This window comes from Carcharhinus amblyrhynchos, chromosome 2 (genome assembly GCF_965287045.1).
Source record: "Carcharhinus amblyrhynchos chromosome 2, sCarAmb.v2.hapA, whole genome shotgun sequence".
In the NCBI taxonomy this organism is placed as follows: Eukaryota; Metazoa; Chordata; class Chondrichthyes; order Carcharhiniformes; family Carcharhinidae; genus Carcharhinus; species Carcharhinus amblyrhynchos.
Genome location: NC_137325.1, coordinates 108,190,837 through 108,211,390, shown reverse-complemented (window position 1 = coordinate 108,211,390; position 20,554 = coordinate 108,190,837). Strand labels below are relative to the sequence as shown.

The window sequence follows — 20,554 nt, the reverse complement described above, 5'->3', positions numbered from 1 at the left end:
TGGACCATTTGGCACAAGCCTCTCCACCCATCCCCAACTACACTTGAATGGGATCAAGGTACTGTGTATGGCTGACTCCTGTACCTATATAGACCAGAGGAGGAAACAGGAGCATAGTTGCAAGCCTGTGCTTTAGCTCCATAGCCTGAAGATCTTCCCGGGTGAGAGGAGAAGGTAAGCCATCATCACTCCCTCACAGCAAGGATAATTTAAGTACCACATTACCAACATTTTTTTTGGGCTGCCTAGGATCTGCACTCTGTGCGATAGAAGTGCTGGTCCCAACACCTAATTTTTTTGAATGCCCTTGAGAGAGGGCACTTTGACTGACAGGAGAAGAGGAAATAGAGACATGGGGCCAGGGATGTTCCCATCCTGTCTCAATGGCATTGGGTTAGGCTTTCACCTGTTGCAGGCAAAGGCCAAGCTCAGTTCCTCCCAATCCAAGGTACAAAATGCAAGAAATTTGGCTTTACTTGATTGGGGTTTCCACTGACTAAGAAAATGTTCAGAATCTTGCAGACAGGTCACCTTACATAAATTACTAGAAGCAAGTATTGTGTGGCGACCACCTTGAGAAATGTAATGTTAAGCAAACATCCTTTTGTGAGATCCTATTATACATTGACAGCCTACTTAGAGACAGATCCAACTCCATTTTTAATTTCCAAAATGATGGCAAACATTCCTGCCTGAAACAGCCAATATTTAAATATTTAATTCCATGTCCTATACCAGCTGTAAGACCTCAGGCACAATTCTCAGGTAAAGGCAAAATACTTTGGATGCGGGAATCTGAAACAAAAACAGAAAATGCTGGAGAAACTCAGCAGGTCTGACAGCATCTGTGGAGGGAGAATAGAGCTAACGTTTTGAGACTGGATGACCCTTCATCCGGGCTGTAGTTTGCTGTGTTCATTGATACTGGATATTGCACAGCCCACAAGCTCAAATATTTTTCCAAGGGCACTTTGATGGCCCAGCTTGACATTCTTGATACGCTATCCATGTATCAGCAGAACTACCAGTCATGGAGGACATCACAACCAACACCAATTCTCCTCTCAATCGATGTCCATTCACATCACTGCTTTGGTCTCCCCATAGTGATCAGAAGAAGGAACCCTGGTTGATATTTTTTTCTCTTTTTGTGAGCTGATGGGGATGGAAGCTGATTGTAGAAAAGCTACCTTTGCCACCTCACACCTTTCGCATGCCCAAATAATTAATTCAACAGTTCAGCCCAGTACAAGCTTTGAAACTGGAGTTTCCCAACATAACAGGTTCAGCGACAGACCGAAAGTGTACCCAGAGCCCTACTGTGCAGGAGGAGGTCATTCGGTCCATTATGTCTTACACCAACTCTCCAATTGAGCATTCCACTGAGGCCCTATCCCATAACCCCACATATTTACTCTGCTAATCCATCCCGCCAACCTACACATCTTGGGACACTAAGAGGAAATTTAGCATGGCCAGTCCACCTAACCTGCACAGCTTTGGACAGTTGGAGGAAACCCACACGGACAACGGGAAGAATGTGTAAACACCACACAGACAGTCACTCAATACTGGAATTGAACCCGGCTCCCTTGTTCTGTGAGGCAGCAGTGCTAGCTACCATGCCACCCTACCTGCTGTGGTCAGGAAGGAGTCATTTGGACATTTTTAAAGATACCTGACTCATTAACAAGTACATCTATCATGCCAATGATTTTAAACATTGATTTATTACCGCAGATTTAGATGTAATATATTGCTAAAGACGTCTGTGACTTCAAACTGGTATTAATTCTTTGGTATTAATTCTTTAGTTGATGATGTCTCCATCACCAGGTATACAATGGTCTTCAACCCAATTCTCCCCTGCTGCACAAGTATTGTAACATCACTGACCCTGGAACACAAGTGATGTCATCTGGAAATACCATGCGGCTTCTTTTTGTGAGTGACAAATCAGGTTCAAACAAAGGCTTCAGCGCGACTTACACTTCAGACAAGGATGCAGGTCAGCCATATGTCATTCATGCACCATGTGCAAATGTTGTTCCATTTCTGCTGTGAGATTGGATATGTAATTTTAACAATGAACTGTATTGATTTCATAACATATGAGGGACGATACAGGCAACTTCACACATTTGTACCAGTTATTAGTTGTCCCGAGAAAGTAGTGATGGGCCTTCAGCTTAAATCACTGCATCTTGGTGCAGATGCTGTTCAGGAGGGAAGTCCAGATTTTTGGCACAACAACAAGAAAAGAAGGGTGATATCAGCCCATGTCAGGGAACCTTCAAATCATGGTGCGCTCACAACATTACTATTCTTGTCTGTCTCACTGGTAGAGTTAGAGGAGTGGAGTGTATGATTTGGGACATAGTGACAGCAGAATTTGCAGAAGTGGGGGCAAGGTGAAGTGAATGATAAATAATAGTGCAGATTGCAAAAACAAAACTTTGGGGAACAGAGAGACAGTGAAAGTTGACAAGGACAAGAGTTATAGGTGATTGGGCGTGTGATATGAGACAGGACCTGTCAGAAGTCGTTATTGTATGAAGTCAGTACATGTAGAGGTTTAAGTTTCAGGGAGGTGGCAAAGGGGAGGTCAAGAGTATAAAATTGGGCTGTTATCTGTTGTAGTATGCAATAGTTGACTTGGCAGCTTTGGCAGTGTGTTTTTTTCTCTTGGACAGTAACGTTTTCACGTCAACAATTTGGACAGGATTCTTCAGCTGCGCATATTCCAAGGCTGGGAATTCCTGCGCAAGTTCAACGGACCTTTAAATGGCCGGAGCAATTTTCTGTCCCACCTGCCGAGATTCCTGCAACAGGCAGGACAGGGAGTTTCTGGCCTTTTTCTTTCTTTCTCTTGTAAGGACTAACTTCAGTCCTTCCCTCCCTGCATTGTGCTTCTGTTACCTATGGTATTATATGCAATTTGATATGTCTGAGCCCTTATCACTACTGCGAAATCCATTGATCATTTGTCTTTCCTTTCTATCCCTCTAACCATCCCTCAACCTTTCCTTTCTATCCTTCTGACTAAGCAGAAATCATTCATTATAATACATGCAGCTTAATTTTTGCAACGTGTCTCTTATTCATTCAGCATGTAACGTTTTGTTTATGATTTCAGTCTGTGGCAGCACCTTGATGGACGCAAATGGTGGGAACTTCACTTCTCCTGGTTTTGATGGTGTGTCGAACTACACAAACAATCTTAATTGTGAATGGGTCATTCAGAATTCCCGCACCACAAATTCATCCATTCATATCCAGTTCTTCAGCTTTCACCTGGAAAACCATCCAGCTTGTCAGAACGATTACATTGAGTTCCGATTTGGTGAGTGACTATTACCCCTGTGCATTGATGTATGGACTGACAATAAATAAAGAAATTGATATATGTTACTGCTAAATGAAGGTAATGCAATGGATGCTGAGTATGTGGACTTTGAAAATGCTCTTGATAAAGTACCACACAATAGACCTGTCAGTAAAATTGAGGTCCATGAGTTGAAAGTTACAGTGGCAGTGTGGATATAGAAACATAGAAAATAGAAGCAGGAGTAGGCCATCCGGCCCTTCAATCTTGCTCTGAGATTCATTATAATCATGGTTGACCATTAACACAGTAGCCTAATTCTGCCTTCCCTACAGTTTTTCTTGTTTGTTTTGCACTCTTTGGAGGAAACATGCATTCTTTGGAGCGTGAGAGAATGTGCAAACTCTACAGTTAACTAAGGCCAGAATTGAACCTGGATTCCTAGCACTGTGGCGCAGCAGTGCTGCCATTGCTGGAACTTTCAAAAAACATTATTGAAAATACTCTCACCACCTCCAACATCCACAGCATATCTCCCTTTTGGGCGGCACAGTAGCACAGTGGTTGGCACTATTGCTTCAAGCCCCAGGGACATGGGTTTGATTCCCAGCTTGGGTCACTGTCTGTGCGAAGTTTGCACATTCTACCTGTGTCTGCGTGGGTTTCCTCTGGGTGCTCTGGTTTCCTCCCACAGTCCAAAGATGTGCAGGTTAGGTGGATTGGCCATGCTAAATTGCCCCTTAGCGTCCTGGGTTGTGTCGGTTAGAGGGATTAGCGAGTAAATATGAGGATAGGGCCTGGGTGGGATTGTTGTCGGTGCAGACTCGATGGGCTGAATGGCCTCTTCCTGCACTGTAGGGTTTCTATGGTATTTTTATGGTATTTGAAAGGTTCAGGCTGGCTTTAAACACTTGCTGATTCATTCTGCAAATGTGAAACACTGTCTGCATGAAGCAATCACCTAAAGTTAAGACAAAATACTGTGGATGCTGAAATTTGAAATAAAAACAAAATGTGCTGGAAAAGCTCAGCAGATCTGACAGCATCTGTGGAGAGAGAATAGACCAAAGTTTTGAGTCAAGATGACTCTTTGTCAGAGCTTCTTCAATCACTTAAAGTAGCCGGTAAAACAATTGTGACATGCTGCACACATCACGCTCAATTGATGTGGATTGATCATTCATTGTGATCCCCATGCCCATTTGATATCTTATCCATTTTAGCCCACATTTTCCTGTTCCGCTCGCCATGAGAATCGTAGCGGGCAGGATTTCTTGGCCTTGAGGCGAGTGAGGCCAGAAAATACCACCCTTTGTGTTTCCTTTAATCTAACTCTAACTTCAATGAAAAGAACACGAACCAATATGCGTGCTGCATTGCTGCAGGTGCAGATAGATTGAAGTAATATCATGCACATTCATGTGAAATTTCTCCCAAACATTAAATCATTTTAAATAAACAAGTTAATAGCTTGATTGTGATAGTAAAATGAAGGCTGTCATAAGCATATTTTAAAGCATTCACATGCTCCTATGTTGATGTATAATTCACTCAATAGTTGCCAGATTGGTATATACACCAACGCCATCTGCGGTTTCCCTGTAATTGCATGTATATTTGCGTAATTTGTTTTTGCTAATGAGAGCCTTATAAAAATAAACTGACATATGTCCATGGGGAGCTGTTATCCTAAAAAGCATTACTCAACTAGATAATTTTATTAAATATCAATGTACGTCAGAAAATTGTTCCCATGTCAAATTTTCTAAACAACAATATCAGTAAAACAGTTGCACAGATTTCAATAACTTCTATCCACTGCCCTACTGAATTATGTAATATACCGTTAATTAATTTTTCTTTTCCTTCACCCCCTCAGGAGATTCAAATGGTGATGTAATTGCCAGGCTGTGTGGACAGTCTGTTCCCACTATTCCACTGGTGATACCTTCCCAACAGGTCTGGGTGCATTTCTTATCTGGTCCATTAGTGGAAGATATTGGTTTCTTCGCCAAATATAGTTTTACAGGTCAGCACTTTTTCTTGGGACAAGTTATCCATTAATGGTGTTCCCAAACCTTAAAAATCATAATTAATGTTGTACAGAATTTCATTGTTGAAAGAAAAATTATGACAATTGTATCAAGTTCTTTTCTCCATTATTTAATGAGGCATAAGTTATTTAAAGTAATTGATTTAGACTTGGTACAGTGAAGATGTCTTTTGAAATGAGTCACCAAATACTTATGGAATCATACGAATTTCAGTGCAGAATTATAGAAAGTTCCATACAGAGTCATAAAAATTTCTGTACAGAAACAAAAGCATGGAAATTTTAGCATAGAATTATAGAAAATTTCAATACAAAATCATAGAAATTTCGGTAGAGAATCATAGAAAGTTCATTAAAGAATCATAGTAATTTCAGTCCAAGAATGATAGACATTTCAGTACAGAATCATAGAAAATACATTGCAGAAGGAGATCATTTGTCCTATTGTACATGTTCAGTGCTAGCTCCCCCGTCACAATTATTTAGCCCCATTTCCCATTTCGTTCTCCACATCCTTTTGTATTTTTTAAAACTATTTATCTATTTATCCAATTTCTCTCTTAAATGTCTTGATTGAAATCAGGAGTCATGTGTCATAAATCAATATAGCATGCTTGACTAACCTAGAACATTTTCATCAAGGTTGTGACCTTCCAATATATGTAATTTTAATTGAGTTTCTCTCCTCTTTTAGAATGTGGAGGCATTCAGATTGGAGAAAATGGATTCATTTCAAGCCCCAACTACCCATCACACTATAAACCTTTGACCCACTGTGCATGGAGGCTGGAGGCCCCAGAAGGACACACAATAACTGTGAGTCTATTTTTGAAAAATGCATGGAAATGTAAGATAAATGAGGTAGAAGCGATTAAATAGTTGCAATCCAGAGACTTAGATGCGTTCCTCCAATTCCAGCCTCACCTATGTAACAGCCGCTGGGACTTACATTTTCCCATGTTCAAACCCCCGAAAGCTTGATGCCAACCGGTAACGCACACGTCGGAACTACAATTCCTTTCAGGCACCATGGGCTGGGTCTAACCTGACTCCATGCTGCCACTCCTCACTGTGCAGACGCAATGCGCCACAAGCTGCATGGGTAATATAGTTCCAACCATTGATTGTGTCAGGAAAGAACTGCCCCCTCCTCTGTGATTGGCTCAGCAGAGTGATTAACCTGTAAATTCGGGAAGGGTGTAATAACTTTAATCAGGCCTTTGAGGTTCCCTATTAGAGTATGAACTCCCTGATTAAGGATACAGTTGATAGGCCAATCAGGGAGTCTTTGCCTTGTACTTAACCAGAAGTGTCAATTCCTCTGACACCCTCGGAGATAGACTGCTAATGGATAACGCTCTGTGTACTAAGAACATAAGAAATAGGAGCAAGAGTAGGCCATCTAGCCCTTCGAGCCTGCCCTGCCATTCAATAAGATCATGGCTGATCCGAAGTGGATCAGTTCCACTTTCCCGCTTTCTCCCCATAACCCTTAATTCCCCTGTCTGTCAAAAACCTATCTACCCGTGACTTAAATATATTTAGCGAGGTAGCCTCCGCCACTTCAACGGGCAGAGAATTCCAGAGATTCAATACTTTGCTTAATAAATAAGTATATGGATTATAGATTTAAAAATAATTCAGCATAAATTCCTTTCAAACTAGATTTTTAAAAAAGCATACGTTTACTTTGGCAGTGTATATAATTTGAAATTACAAAAGACTTGATTTTGGAATTCATTCCTAAGCTTATCAAAAGCTGTAAAGTTACACAGATTTCTCTCTTTAAGCAATGAAACAATATTATGATCAGTTGGCAGTATTATACATTTTAGGGAAATAGTAAAGTTAATAAAAGATGTAAGTCATCCATCTTGGTTAAGAATGAAGTGCGTAATTTATGGCTTGGATTAGGGGTGAAGACTAAACAGAGTCAAATCGTACAATAGTACAGTACAGAAAGACACCATTCAGCTCATTCCATCTATGTTGGCTCTTTCCAAGAACAATCCAGTTATTCCCACTACCCAGCCTCTTTCCCTCTATCTCTTCAGAAGTTTATTTTTCAAGTATTTATACAACTTCCTAATTGACTCATCTGACCACCTGTCCATCAAAGCCTTTGGCTGCATTTCAGACTGTAGAATTAATTAAATGTGAATGTTGCATTGCAGTTCCACACTATGGATCTCATGATGCATTAGCTGTCTATCATGTGGCTAACTTCTGTTTCCATATTTTCCAAGTTCTTCTTCTTTATTCTCACATATGAGTAACAAAGATCTGTTGATGCATCATGTATCATATTGCTTCTATTTACCTGAACCTTTAAATTCACATGACAATTAAAATATCTATTTTTAAAAAAACACTCAAATTAGACATTTAATCATGGGTTTGTGTTAAGCGTGCTCATGTCCCAGTGTAAATATGAGCAAAGCTTATCATTTAAATGATCTTCTAATTGACAAGTATCTTGAGAATTTGAGAACTTGCATAAGAACATAAGAAATATACTGCTGTTAGAGTTTGTAAATAAAGGGATTTTGGTGACGGAACTTCTGCCTCCACAGACTTATTACAAAGAGATTTCAAAGCTCTGCCCCTGATTGGCTATGAAGGACTCACTCATCATTTTGGGCCCCTGTTATTTGGGAGCCCTGTGCCTCAGTAAGGTGCGGTTCATTGCAAATCCACCCCGGATACAAGCCTACACTAACATCTGACTCGGGAAAATCTTCACAACTATCTCTTTCCACTAACTATAAGCAATGTCGTTGAAGATGCACTCGTACTGTTTAATTTTTGCATGACCTGCATTTTTCTGTTCACAGCTGAAGTTCGTTTACTTTGATTTGGAGTCTCATCCGACTTGTGATCAGGACTCTGTCACAATCATGAATGGTGGTTCCTTCAGCTCACCAGTCATAGGCCAATACTGTGGAAAGACCACACCCGAGATGATTAAATCTGGTTCAAACAAATTGTTCATTATATTTGGCTCTAGCCAAAGTGCGCAACGTAGTGGTTTCTATGCCACATGGACATCTGATTCAGCAGGTAAGAGAAAGAAAATCTGTTATCTGTTCTGAAATTTACTGTGAAATGTTTCCTAAATCCGTGTTAGCATGTGAAATCATTGAGTAGAACAACTGATTGTCACTGTTACATTCCTACTGTCTTTTATAATTAAACAGTTTACTGAAGACTTCTATCATCTTCCTCTCCTTTTAATTTGATGACAGAATTATATATTGAACTTAATGAGATAGCATCCTATTCTAATGTCTTGTCTGTGATTAATAAAATAAACAACCAAAGACATCTGTGACAACACAACTGAACAAAATATACATGTAGAAAGTCCCAGTGAACAAGGAGAAATCCTTTCTCAACTAATGCTGAAACAAATAAATCGCCAGCACTCTTACAAAACATTGTGCTGAATTGGACCAGCTCCCAACTCAGCTTCATTCCCAAAATTACATTATGGCTCTTTAATCATTCAGTTGGAAACTCACATTTTTAACAGTTGGTCATTGAGTATTTGCCAAGTTGTGTCATCCAGTATTCAGTAGTATACTACTCTCTGATACTGAATACTAGTATTAAAACATATTTTAAGATCCTCAAGGCATTTTAAGACAATTCATGCCATCTAGCAGATTTAATGTTGTAAATGCCCAATATGCGAACCTACATACAAATTAGGAGCAGGAGCAGGCCACTCAGCCCTGTGGTTGATTGTAACTTCAATCCTACATTCCTGCCTATCCCTGATAACCTTTCACCCCCTTGTTAATCAAGAATTTGTCTAATTCTGTCTCAAAAATACTAAAAGACTTTGCTTCCAATGTCTTTTGAGGAAAAGAGTTCCAGAGCCTCATGACCCTCTGAGAGAAAACTATTTTCTTCAAACCCGTCTTAAATGAGTGACCCATTATTTTTAAACAGTGATCCCTTGTTCTAATCCTCCCCTAAGAGGAAACATCCTCTCCATATCTACCCTGTTAATACCTCTCAGTCTATTACGGACTTCAATCAAGTCACATCTTACTCTTCTAAACTCTAGTGAATACAAACCTCTTCAATCTTTTCTCATAAGCCAACCCACCCATTCTTGGTATTAGTTGAACAAACCTTCTCTGAACTGCTTCGAATGCATTTACATCTTTCCTTAAAGAAAGAGACCAATATTGTACACAATTCTCCAGATACCCTACACAACTGAAGCTTAATCTGTCTACTGTTACATTTAATTCCCCTTGCTTTCTATTAGCTTTCCTCATTACTTGCTGTTCCTGTATACAAGCCTTTTATGATTCTTTCACTAATGCATTCAAATCCCTCTGCATATCAGAACTTAATAATCTCTCACTATTTAAATAATACGCTTCTGTTTTACACTTTCTACCAAAATGGACGATTTTACATTTGCCCACATTGTACTCCATTTTCCAGAGTGTTGTCCACTCACTTAACCTATCTATGTTCCTTTGTAACCTCCTTGTGTCCTCTTCACAATTTACTTTCCTAACCTTGTTAGTGGTGGGCTGTTGGCAAAAATGAAGTCCCAATTGTCATGATCTCTAAACAAGTAATTCATACACGAAATATATTCTCCTGTGCTTATTTTTGTGTCATTAGTCAATTTAGTAACAATACCATCAGGCCCTTCATTCGAGTGATTTATATAAATTGTGAAAGGCTGAAGCCCCAGCACTGATCGCTACAGCACACCACTAGTATCCTTAATGTTGGTAGCATCCTACCAAACATAAGAATACCAATTTATGACAACTTTCTGTTTCTTGTTAGCTAGCCAATCTCCTATCCTGCTGCGAGGAAATCACATTGCAAGTAGTCTATATCCTCAATTAACTTTTGTATTTGAAACATACGTTTGGTTATAATTGATCCATTCAATGCAACCTCTTTGCCTGAAACTGAAGGGTCAAAGGAACTTGCTTATCTCATGATTGCTTTGGTATCACCTTTAAAAGAAACCCATAGATCCATCATATTATTACAAAGTAGCATAAAATAAAGTTGCACAAATGCTTTCACTTAGTTGTGCCGTTCTTTACCTTCATTCTTTTTTTCAATCCGTGTAATTCAATAAATGTTTCATGACAAAGCCGAAAGTTTTCCTTATAGAGATTGATGTTTATTAAATAGAGGCAAATGGTACCAATAAAGCCAATGCAGCTTCCTGTTATTTTCCATTCTGGCATCCTTCCATTGAGGGAAATAAAACTCAATAGGAAAATAAAATGTTTCAAAAAGGCAACAGCAGAATATGAAGCATCTGCAGCAGTGATAACCTTGTTAGTGGTGGGCTGCTGGCAAAAATGAAGTCCTAATTGTTGTGATCTCTAAACAAGTAATTCATACACAAAATATATTCTCCTATGCTTATCTTTGATAGTGATAATTGTATGCAAGTATATCGCCCTCTCCAAGTCTTTTGATTTTGTGCCGAATGACTGGCTTCAATTACAGGAATTGAGACTTCAAGAGGGTGATTCTCCCATAAAAGTTCTAAGTGCTGAATTTATGGGAAAACTGGTGTAAATCACAATTATTTTTTCAGTGGGAGTTCAGATTCAAATCTCCCACACTCTGTGCGATGCAGAGGTCACAATCATGAATATCTTTAAAACCATAGAGCGGTGGGGCCTATTCACGCCAGAGTCTGACAGTTCCAGACTTCTGTGCATGGGCAGTGTCCCCAATCTGCCAACCCCTGGTTTGGAATCCTGCAATTCCAATATTTTGGAATTTGAATTTCAAATTTCACCCCAACATTCACAACCATTGCATTATTGCAACACATTGTTTGGTGGTGTGCTGCACTTTGGACATTGTGTTCTCACCCAGGTTTTCAAACCAAGACACTACTAATTGACCATATTAGATACCTATGTTCCTTGTTGGTTTAATGATTTCATCAGAACATTTTATTTGAATGAGAGTTAAAAACGCTTGCAAAAAATACTCTAACGCTACCCCTTAATTCAAATGACCAACTTTATATTTAGATAATGTTCCACACCTATTTACCTCTCACTAAGAGGTTGCAATTTGAAATCTCTGCAGTGTTGTCACATTGAGCCTGTCATATGTGTGCACTTTTTTTTTGTTACCTTTTTTCCAGGTGACAGGGAATTATAACGGTTTGAAGTTTTTTTTACCTCATCTTCCAAGTCTGCATTAATTGGAATTTTCTTGTTCCCAATTTTAAAGGAAAAGTAAAGTTGAGCTGTGCACGGCTGCAACTGTTTTATGGAACGTGTACCTGGAAAGTTTTCAGAATTCAATTTCAGTCTGCTTTTTTGTCTTGGAGAGGAAATTTTCAGAAGCCAGCTTAAAGCTTACCAAACAAAATAAATACATTTATTTATTGATTGTAAAAATAATCTATCAGTGCATTCAACTAGCTAACTGTCTTTGACTTAAGACCTCTCAACTGAAATAAAAATTCTAATGGTCAAAAATGCTTTTTATGGATTGGAAAGGAGGAGGCATATCTCCTGGGGCATTGAATGAGGAAGGATGGGAGGAGGCCCGAGTGGAGCATAAACACCGGAAAGGATTGGTTGGGTTAGCTCTCTGTTTCTGTGTTGTATATTCCAAGTAATTATATGTATATTCTTCATTTGCACCTACGTAAGGATGTAAGAAATAACAGCAGGAGTAGGCCCTTGGACCTGATTCATCATTCAATAAGATCATGGCTGATCTGATCATGACTTCAACTTCATTTTATGGCCTGCCCCTATAACCCTTGGCTTCTTTATTGCTCAATAATCCGTCTAACTCAACCTTGAATATATTCAATGACTAGCCTCCACTGCTCTCCAGGGTAGAGAATCCCAAAACATAGTGACCCTCCAAGAGAAGAAATTCCTCCTCATATCCATCTGAAATGGGAAACCCCTTATTCTGAAATTGTTACCCCGAGTTCTGGAGCCTTCCATGGGGGGAAGAATCCTCTCAGTATCTACCCTGTCAATCCCCCTTACAATTTTTTATGCTTCAATACAATCATCTCTCATTCTTCTGAACTCTCTTGAGTAGATGCCCAATCTGCTTAACCTACTTCACAAGACAACAGCTTCATTCCAAGAATCAATCAAGTGAACCTTCTTTGAACCTCTTCTGGTGCAAGTGTTTGAATAGAGGGGAGTACGGTAGGATGAGAGAAGAATTGGCGAATGTGGACTGGGGGAGCGCGTTGGAGGGAGGGTCTGCTGAGGAGCAGTGGAGGATCTTTAAGGAGATCTTTCTTGGTGCTCAGCGGAAATTTATTCCGATGGTCAAAAAGGACCGTAGGAGGAGAGGTAATAAGCCGTGGATAACGAAGGAGGTGAAGGAAAGTGTTAAATTAAAAGCGGAGGAATTTAGAGTAGCTAAGAGTAGTGGGCGAGAAGAGGATTGGGAGAGGTTTAAATGTCAACAAAGATTGACAAAGAAGTTGATAAAGAAGGGTAGGATAAACTATGAAGCTGGGCTAGCGCTTAATATAAAAAAGGATAGCAAGAGTTTTTATGAATATATAAAAAGGAAGAGGCTGGCTAGGGTGAACGTTGGTCCTTTAGAGGATGAGAAAGGGGACCTAGTGGTAGGGGATGGGGATATGGCTAAGGTATTGAATAGCTTTTTTGTTTCTGTCTTCACGGAGGAGGATGTGAATAATTTGCCGGGTGTTAGCGATGGAAAGGTGGTAGGACTGGAGGGTCTTAATGACATTACTGTTACTAGAGAGGGGGTGCTCGACAGACTGGAGGGGCTGATTGTGGACAAGTCCCCAGGACCGGATGGAATGCATCCGAGGGTTCTGAAAGAAATGGCAGAGGTGATAGTGGATGCCTTGGTGGTTATTTTCCAGATGTCGCTGGATTCCGGGGAGGTGCCAGAAGATTAGAAAATGGCTAATGTTACGCCGTTGTTTAAGAAGGGTGCCAGGCAAAAGGCGGGGAATTATAGGCCGGTTAGTTTAACGTCTGTGGTAGGTAAAATGTTAGAATCTGTCATTAAGGAGGAAATTGCGAGGCATCTTGAAGGGAATTGCTTGATAGAGCAGACGCAGCATGGTTTCATTAAAGGGAAGTCGTGTCTGACAAATTTACTGGAGTTCTATGAGGATGTGTCTAGGGCAGTGGATAGAGGAGAGCCGGTGGATGTGGTCTTTCTAGATTTTCAGAAGGCATTTGACAAAGTACCTCACAAGAGGTTATTACAGAAGGTCGAGGGACATGGAGTTGGGGGTAGGGTGTTAGCGTGGATACAGGATTGGTTGTCAAATAGGAGGCAGAGAGTGGGGGTCAATGGGTGCTATTCGGATTGGCGGATGGTGACTAGTGGAGTGCCCCAGGGGTCGGTGCTGGGGCCTCAGCTTTTTACCATTTATATAGATGATCTGGAGGAGGGAACCGAGTGTAGGGTGTCGAAATTTGCTGATGACACCAAGATTGGGGGAACGGCAAATTGTGCGGAGGGTGTGGAGAGTCTGCAGAAGGATCTAGATAGGCTGGGCGAATGGGCCAGGAAATGACAAATGGAATTTAATGTTGGCAAGTGTGAGGTGGTCCACTTTGGTAGGAATAATGGTAGGAAGGATTATTACTTACGTGGCGAAAAACTGCAGCAGGCGACGGTGCAGAGGGACCTAGGGGTCCTTGTGCATGAGTCGCAAAAACCCAGCTTGCAGGTGCAGCAGGTGGTCAGGAAGGCGAATGGGATGCTGGCCTTCATAGCGAGGGGGATTGAATATAAAAGTAGGGAGGTCATGCTGCAGCTGTATAGGGCATTGGTGAGGCCGCAGCTGGAGTACTGTGTGCAGTTTTGGGCGCCGCACCTGCGCAAAGATATTTTGGCCTTGGAGGGAGTGCAGAGGAGGTTTACTAGGCTGATGCCGGAGTTGAGGGGGTTGAGCTATGAGGAGAGGCTGAATAAACTAGGCTTGTACTCGTTAGAGTTTAGAAGAATGAGGGGAGATCTCATTGAGACGTATAAGATGATGAATGGGATGGATAGGATAGAGGTGGAGAGACTCTTCCCGCTCAAAAAAGACAGTAGGACTAGGGGGCACAGCCTCAAGATAAAGGGGGGGTGGTTTAGAACGGAGTTGAGGAGGAACTTCTTCACTCAAAGGGTGGTGAATCTCTGGAATTCTCTGCCCGTTGAAGTGGTGGAGGCTGCCTCGCTAAATATTTTTAAGACGCGGGTTGATGGGTTTTTGATAAGAGAGGGGATTAAGGGTTATGGGGAGAGGGCGGGAAAGTGGAACTGAGCCACGACAGATCAGCCATGATCTTATTGAATGGCGGGGCAGGCTCGAAGGGCTAAATGGCCTACTCCTGCTCCTATTTCTTATGTTCTTATGTTATGTATTATGTAAGTATATCACTCCTTCAATGAGGAGACCAAAATTGTGCACAGTACTCCAGATGTGGTCTCACTGATGCCGTGTTCAGTTGTAACAAACTTCTTGTATACTCCATCGCAGTTACAAAAAAAGACTAAGATTCCATTTATCTTCTCAACTTCTTGCTGCATCTACAGTCTAATGGTTTGTGATTCATGTAACTGGATTCCCAGATTTCTGTAGTTTCTCTCCATTTAAGTAATCTTGGGGTAGTTTTTCATTAGTCCTTTTGGCTTAGGGGCTTTGACTAGGATTCCTTGTGTGGACTCTTCTGAAGTTCCTCGAGAATTTAATCAGCTAGCAGGATCATTAGTTTCCCAGGCAAACTGGCCACCAGCGGGGGTTGCAGCATTACCGTTGATCCATTGCTCGCATCATAAATAATCTTCCTACTCTTCCTACCTAAAAGGCATAATCTCACATTATTCCATATCTGCACAATGTTTGCTCAATCACTTATATCTATGCTCCTGACATCCTTGGGGAACATAAGAACATAAGAATATAAGAAATAGGAGCAGGAGTAGGCCATCTAGCCCTTCGAGCCTGCCCCGCCATTCAATAAGATAATGGCTGATCTGTCATGGCTCAGTTCCACATTCCCGCCCTCTCCCCATAATGCTTAACCCCCTCGCTTATCAAAAACCCATCAACCCGCGTCTTAAGAATATTTAGCGAGGCAGCCTCCACCACTTCAACGGGCAGAGAATTCCAGAGATTCACCACCCTTTGAGTGAAGAAGTTCCTCCTCAACTCCGTTCTAAACCGCCCCCCCTTTATCTTGAGGCTGTGCCCCCTAGTCCTACTGTCCTTTCTGAGCGGGAAGAATCTCTCCACCTCTATCCTATCCATCCCATTCATCATCTTATATGTCTCAATGAGATCTCCCCTCATTCTTCTAAACTCTAATGAGTACAAATCTAGTTTATTCAGCCTCTCCTCATAGCTCAACCCCCTCAACTCCGGCATCAGCCTAGTAAACCTCCTCTGCACTCCCTCCAAGGCCAAAATATTCTTGCGTAAGTGCGGCAACCAAAACTGCACACAGTACTCCAGCTGTGGCCTCACCAGTGCCCTATACAGCTGCAGCAAGAATGTAGTGGAAGTTTGGAAAATTCCCGTCTCAGCTCCCCTTCTCGGAAGAAAGTACCAGGAGAGAGGGGATTTTTAATTAATTTTGTTTGTTTGGCTGCTGGTTGCCTTGGCAAGCCATTTATAAGGCCTGCTTCGGTGTTATGGGACATTTCCCCAGTTACAATGAGAGAGGTAAGGCACTCTCATCCTCTCTCCTCATACCCGATCACCTCCCACACACTCCCCATGCTCAACATGCTACCTCATGTGCCCTATGCCAAGATATGGCCATCTCTCATACATGTGGCCACATGTACCTCATGCTAAGAATTCTCAGCCAAAAATGCACAACAAAACTTGGTTGAGAGCCCAGAAATCTACTAGACTGTGGCCCCAAGGAAAACATTGCTTTCTTGACAGCACTGGTTATCTGATTCTGTCAAATTCACAGTATTTATTTACACAAAAATGTTTCAAGTGCTTTCAGATTCAGCTGTTGGTACTTCAAAGGGCCTGGATAATTGACACTTTTAAAGAAGAAAGAACAAAGAACAACACAGCATGGGAAACAAGCCCTTTGGCCCAACGAGCCCGCGCCGCCATTTTAACATTATGAGTCCCCCCTGTTGTCCTGTTTTTTTAACGAAAATGTAAAATGGTCAATCAATGAATTTTTATTAAGCTTTTGTTTCACATTCTGTCATGATAAGATTCATTGCTTCCAGTCAGTGTATCGTCGGTGAATGGGAATGGAAATTCATGACTTGGTATGGGGGCATGAGGTGTTTTAGGGGATGATGGAGGGGCATATCTTGGCACGGGCATGAGGGGCCATAGTGGCTAGGTGGAAAGAATACCTTGCCATGAGAGTGAGGTAGGGGCATACCTTAGCATTGGGAACATGAGAGGTCATAGAAGGGGAGGTAGGTCTCAGACCTATGCATGGGAGGCGTGAGGAGGTCCCTTTGAACTTACCTCATGGAGACTTGTGATTTATGTCACCTGTGAAATGCCATGAACCATGGCTCATTGAAAACCTGACCCATATCCATGCAGGACTAGTACATGCCTGTCCCTGAAATGGAGCTGGCCATGTCAAGAGTGCAGGGTGCAGGCTTGCAACCCAAACCAGCCCACACTCTTAAAAGGCCACAGTCCTGAAAATCAGAAATTGCAGGATTGGGTTTGGGAATCCCAGAGTCCGACTCTGTTTCCTGTGCATTAGTCAATCCTCCATCCATGCTAACATGTTATCACCAATACTGTGAGATCTTACCTTGTACAGTAATATCTATGTGGCATTTTATCAAATATTTTGAAAATCCAAATTTGTAATGTCTACTGGTTCCCATTTATCCACCATTTTTACTACAACTTCAAAGAACTAATACATTTTTCAAATGATATTTACCTTCAATGAAACCATGCTGACTCTGCTTGATTCTAGTTTTCAACTGTCCCGCTACCGCTTTCTTAATAATGCATGTTAGCATTTCCCTAATGACAAATGCTTGGCCTAAGGTCTCCTGCTTCCTGTCTCCCTCTTCTCTCAAATAGTCATTACATTTACGGTTTTGCAATCTGCTGAGTCTTTTCCAGAATTTAGGGGATTTTGAAAGATTACAGTCATTGCATCCACTTTCTCTGCAGCCACTTCCTTTTAAAGCCCTAGGATATAGACCATCAATTCTGGGTGATTGTCAGCCTTTGGTCCCATTAGTTTTCCTGCTACTTCTCTAGTGATATTGCTTGTTTTAACTGTTAGAATCCTGTGAATGTGTGCAGGAAAATTGGGCACGTGGTACATACACGAGCTGCTGCAACTTCCTTCAGTTAATCAGCAGTAACAATGAGGAAGCTGATTCCGATGAAGTTCAAGGAACAGCACCTTACATTTCAGTTAGGTACTTTACACCTTTCTGATCTCAACATTGAGCTCTGTATTTGTATCCTAGCCGGCAATTCTATTTTCGAGGTCAGCTGGTACTGATCGAGGTTCTGATGTTATTGTTCGTGCCTCCTCTGGAATTAGCTTACATTTCTTTACAGGTTCCATTTTCATCCCTTTTGCCTTGCACCATCATTCCTGTTGTTATTTAATCATTGCTGTCCTTCACCCCATCACACACCTTTTTTGTTCTTTCCATTCCCCAAGCACCCTGATCCCTTCTCTGACTCATTCATCGCTTAGAAACTGTTAAACCTCTTAGCTTCTTCCAGTTCTGATGAGATGTGGAGATGCCAGCATTGGACTACAGCGGACACAGTAAGAAGACACACAAAACCAAGTTAAAATTCAACAGGTTTATTTGGTATCACGAGCTTTCAGGGTGCTGCTCCTTCATCAAGTGAGAGTCTCCCAACATTGAGCTCTACAGTTTTGTATCCTAACCGGCATCTCGCCTGATGAAAGAGCAGCGCTCCGAAAGCTTATGATACCAAGTAGACCTGTTGGACTATAACCTGCTGTTGTGAGACTACTTACTGAGTTCTGATAAGAGTTCATCGACCTAAAGCATTAATGCTGTTTCTCTCCACTATTGCTGCCTGACCTGTGACATTTTCAGTGCTTTCTGTTTGAATTTCAGATTTCCAGTGTTCTCAGTATTTAGTAGACAAACATACCTAGCCCTTCGCAGGTTTTATCTTTCAAGTTTGAGCTTTGACAGTCCTAAATACAAATGTATTTCCTTTCTTACAGCCTGTGGTGGTATCCTCCATGCAGACAGCGGTTCTTTCAAGTCACCCAACTGGCCGCAGAATTTTCCTGACAACAGTGAGTGTACTTGGAGGATTATAACCCATGAAAGTAAACACCTTGAAATTACTTTTGACAAAAATTTCCAGATTCCAAGCAGCACTGAGAACTGTGGGACCAGCTATGTTAAGGTTGGTGTTTATTTGACTGGAAGGCTTAAAGGTAATTAATGCAATCTTCCTCCACACAACCCCGCCATCATGTTCAGTTCTTAAGTTTACCGTCTACTGTTGCATTGAGCTGTAGAGACCCGCAAGATTCCAGGTCCAAGTCCTGGTTTGTATTGATTTCACTAAGTTCTATCAGGATAATAATAATGGTGCTTGTACTGCTCTTAGCATCACAAGGAGAATTAAGCCTCAGTTTTAAATTGAGGCAAGCATGGTGTTAGTGGAGCTAGATACAAGTTCATTCTGGCTCACCAGTATGAGGCCCAGGACATTGTAACCATTGGGCACTGTTTAATTATATCTAACTTGACTTCAACATGAACCTAACAGCAATGGCAATTATGTTAAACAGAGGCCACCTCAGGTAGAAGTGGAAAATCATAGAATCCTTCAATGCAGAAGGAGGCCATTCAGCCCATTGAGTCTGCACTGACCACAATCCCACCCAGGCCCTATTCCCTTAATCTCATGCATTTACCCTAGCTAGTGCCCCTGACACTAAGGGACAATTTAGCATGGCTAATCCACGTAGCTCATACATATTTGGGCTATGGGAGGAAACTGAAACACTTGGCAGAAGTCCACACAGACACAGAGAGAATGTGTGGAGTTTGCACAGACAGTGACCCAAGCTGGGAATCGAACCCAGCTCCCTGGCACTGTGAGTTGGCAGTGTTAACCACTGTTGGGAAGGAGTTGCCCTGGGAGTCCTCAACATAACTCTGCAACCCATGAAATCTCATGGCACCAGGTCAAACATGGGCTGATTATGATATACCATCCACTCTCAGCTGACGAATCAGTACTTTTCCATGTTGAAACATGAGGAAGCATTGAGGATGGCAAGAATGCAGCATGTACTCTGTGTGGGATACTTCAGTGTCCATCACCAAGAATGGTTTAGACAGCACCACCACAGACCAAGATAACCAGGCCTTAAAGGACATAGCTGCTAGATTGTGTCTGCAGCAGGTGGTGAGGGAGACAATATGAGAGAAAAACATCGAAATCATCAAACCCTACAGTGCAGAAAGAGGCCCTTCGGCCCATTGAGTCTGCACCAACCACAATCCCTCCCAAGCCCTAGCCCATATCCCCACATATTTTACCCATTAATCCCTCTAACCTAAGCATCCTGGTACACTAAGGGACAATTTTAGCATGGCCAATCAAACCTAACCTGCACATCTTTGGACTGTGTGAGGAAACTGGAGCACATGGAGGAAACCCACGCAGACATGAGGAGAATGTGCAAACTCCACACAAAATGTGACCCGAGCTGGGAATTGAACCCAGGTCCCTAGAGCTGTGAAGCAGCAGTGCTAACCACTGTGCTACCGTGCTGCCCACCAGCCTTGATCTCATCCTCAGCAACTTGCTTGCCACAGATGCATCAGTCCATAATAAGTTTGATTGGAGTGGCCACTGCACAGTCATAGTGGAAACAATCCCATCTTCCAACTGACGGTACCCTCCATTGTGTTATGTGGCACCACAACCATGTGAGATAGGGTAGACTTCAAACAGATCTAGCAACTAAAGACTGGGTATCCAAGGGGGCCATCAGCTGCAGCAGAATTGTACTCAACAATTATCTGTAACCTCATGGCCCAACATATGCACAAATCCTGTAAATTTCACTGGCCAAAAGTAAATGGCTGCAGGGACATTACAAATCTTAGGAGTCTAATAAAAGTTGAATTCAGATGACTAGTGACTGTATCATTACAAAACATTACTTTAG

At 41.7% G+C, this 20,554-nt stretch overlaps 1 protein-coding gene across 1 annotated transcript in view; it reads left to right on the top strand.

Moving 5' to 3' along the window:
* Window positions 1–20,554, top strand: part of cubn (cubilin (intrinsic factor-cobalamin receptor)) — a 327,704-nt gene that overhangs the window by 202,294 nt on the left and 104,856 nt on the right. The window contains exons 47-52 of the mRNA XM_080214655.1: window positions 1,837–2,008; window positions 3,137–3,343; window positions 5,205–5,354; window positions 6,073–6,194; window positions 8,213–8,438; window positions 18,584–18,771. Of these exons, the coding sequence (XP_080070781.1) occupies window positions 1,837–2,008; window positions 3,137–3,343; window positions 5,205–5,354; window positions 6,073–6,194; window positions 8,213–8,438; window positions 18,584–18,771 (1,065 nt within the window). The remainder of the gene's footprint in view (window positions 1–1,836; window positions 2,009–3,136; window positions 3,344–5,204; window positions 5,355–6,072; window positions 6,195–8,212; window positions 8,439–18,583; window positions 18,772–20,554) is intronic.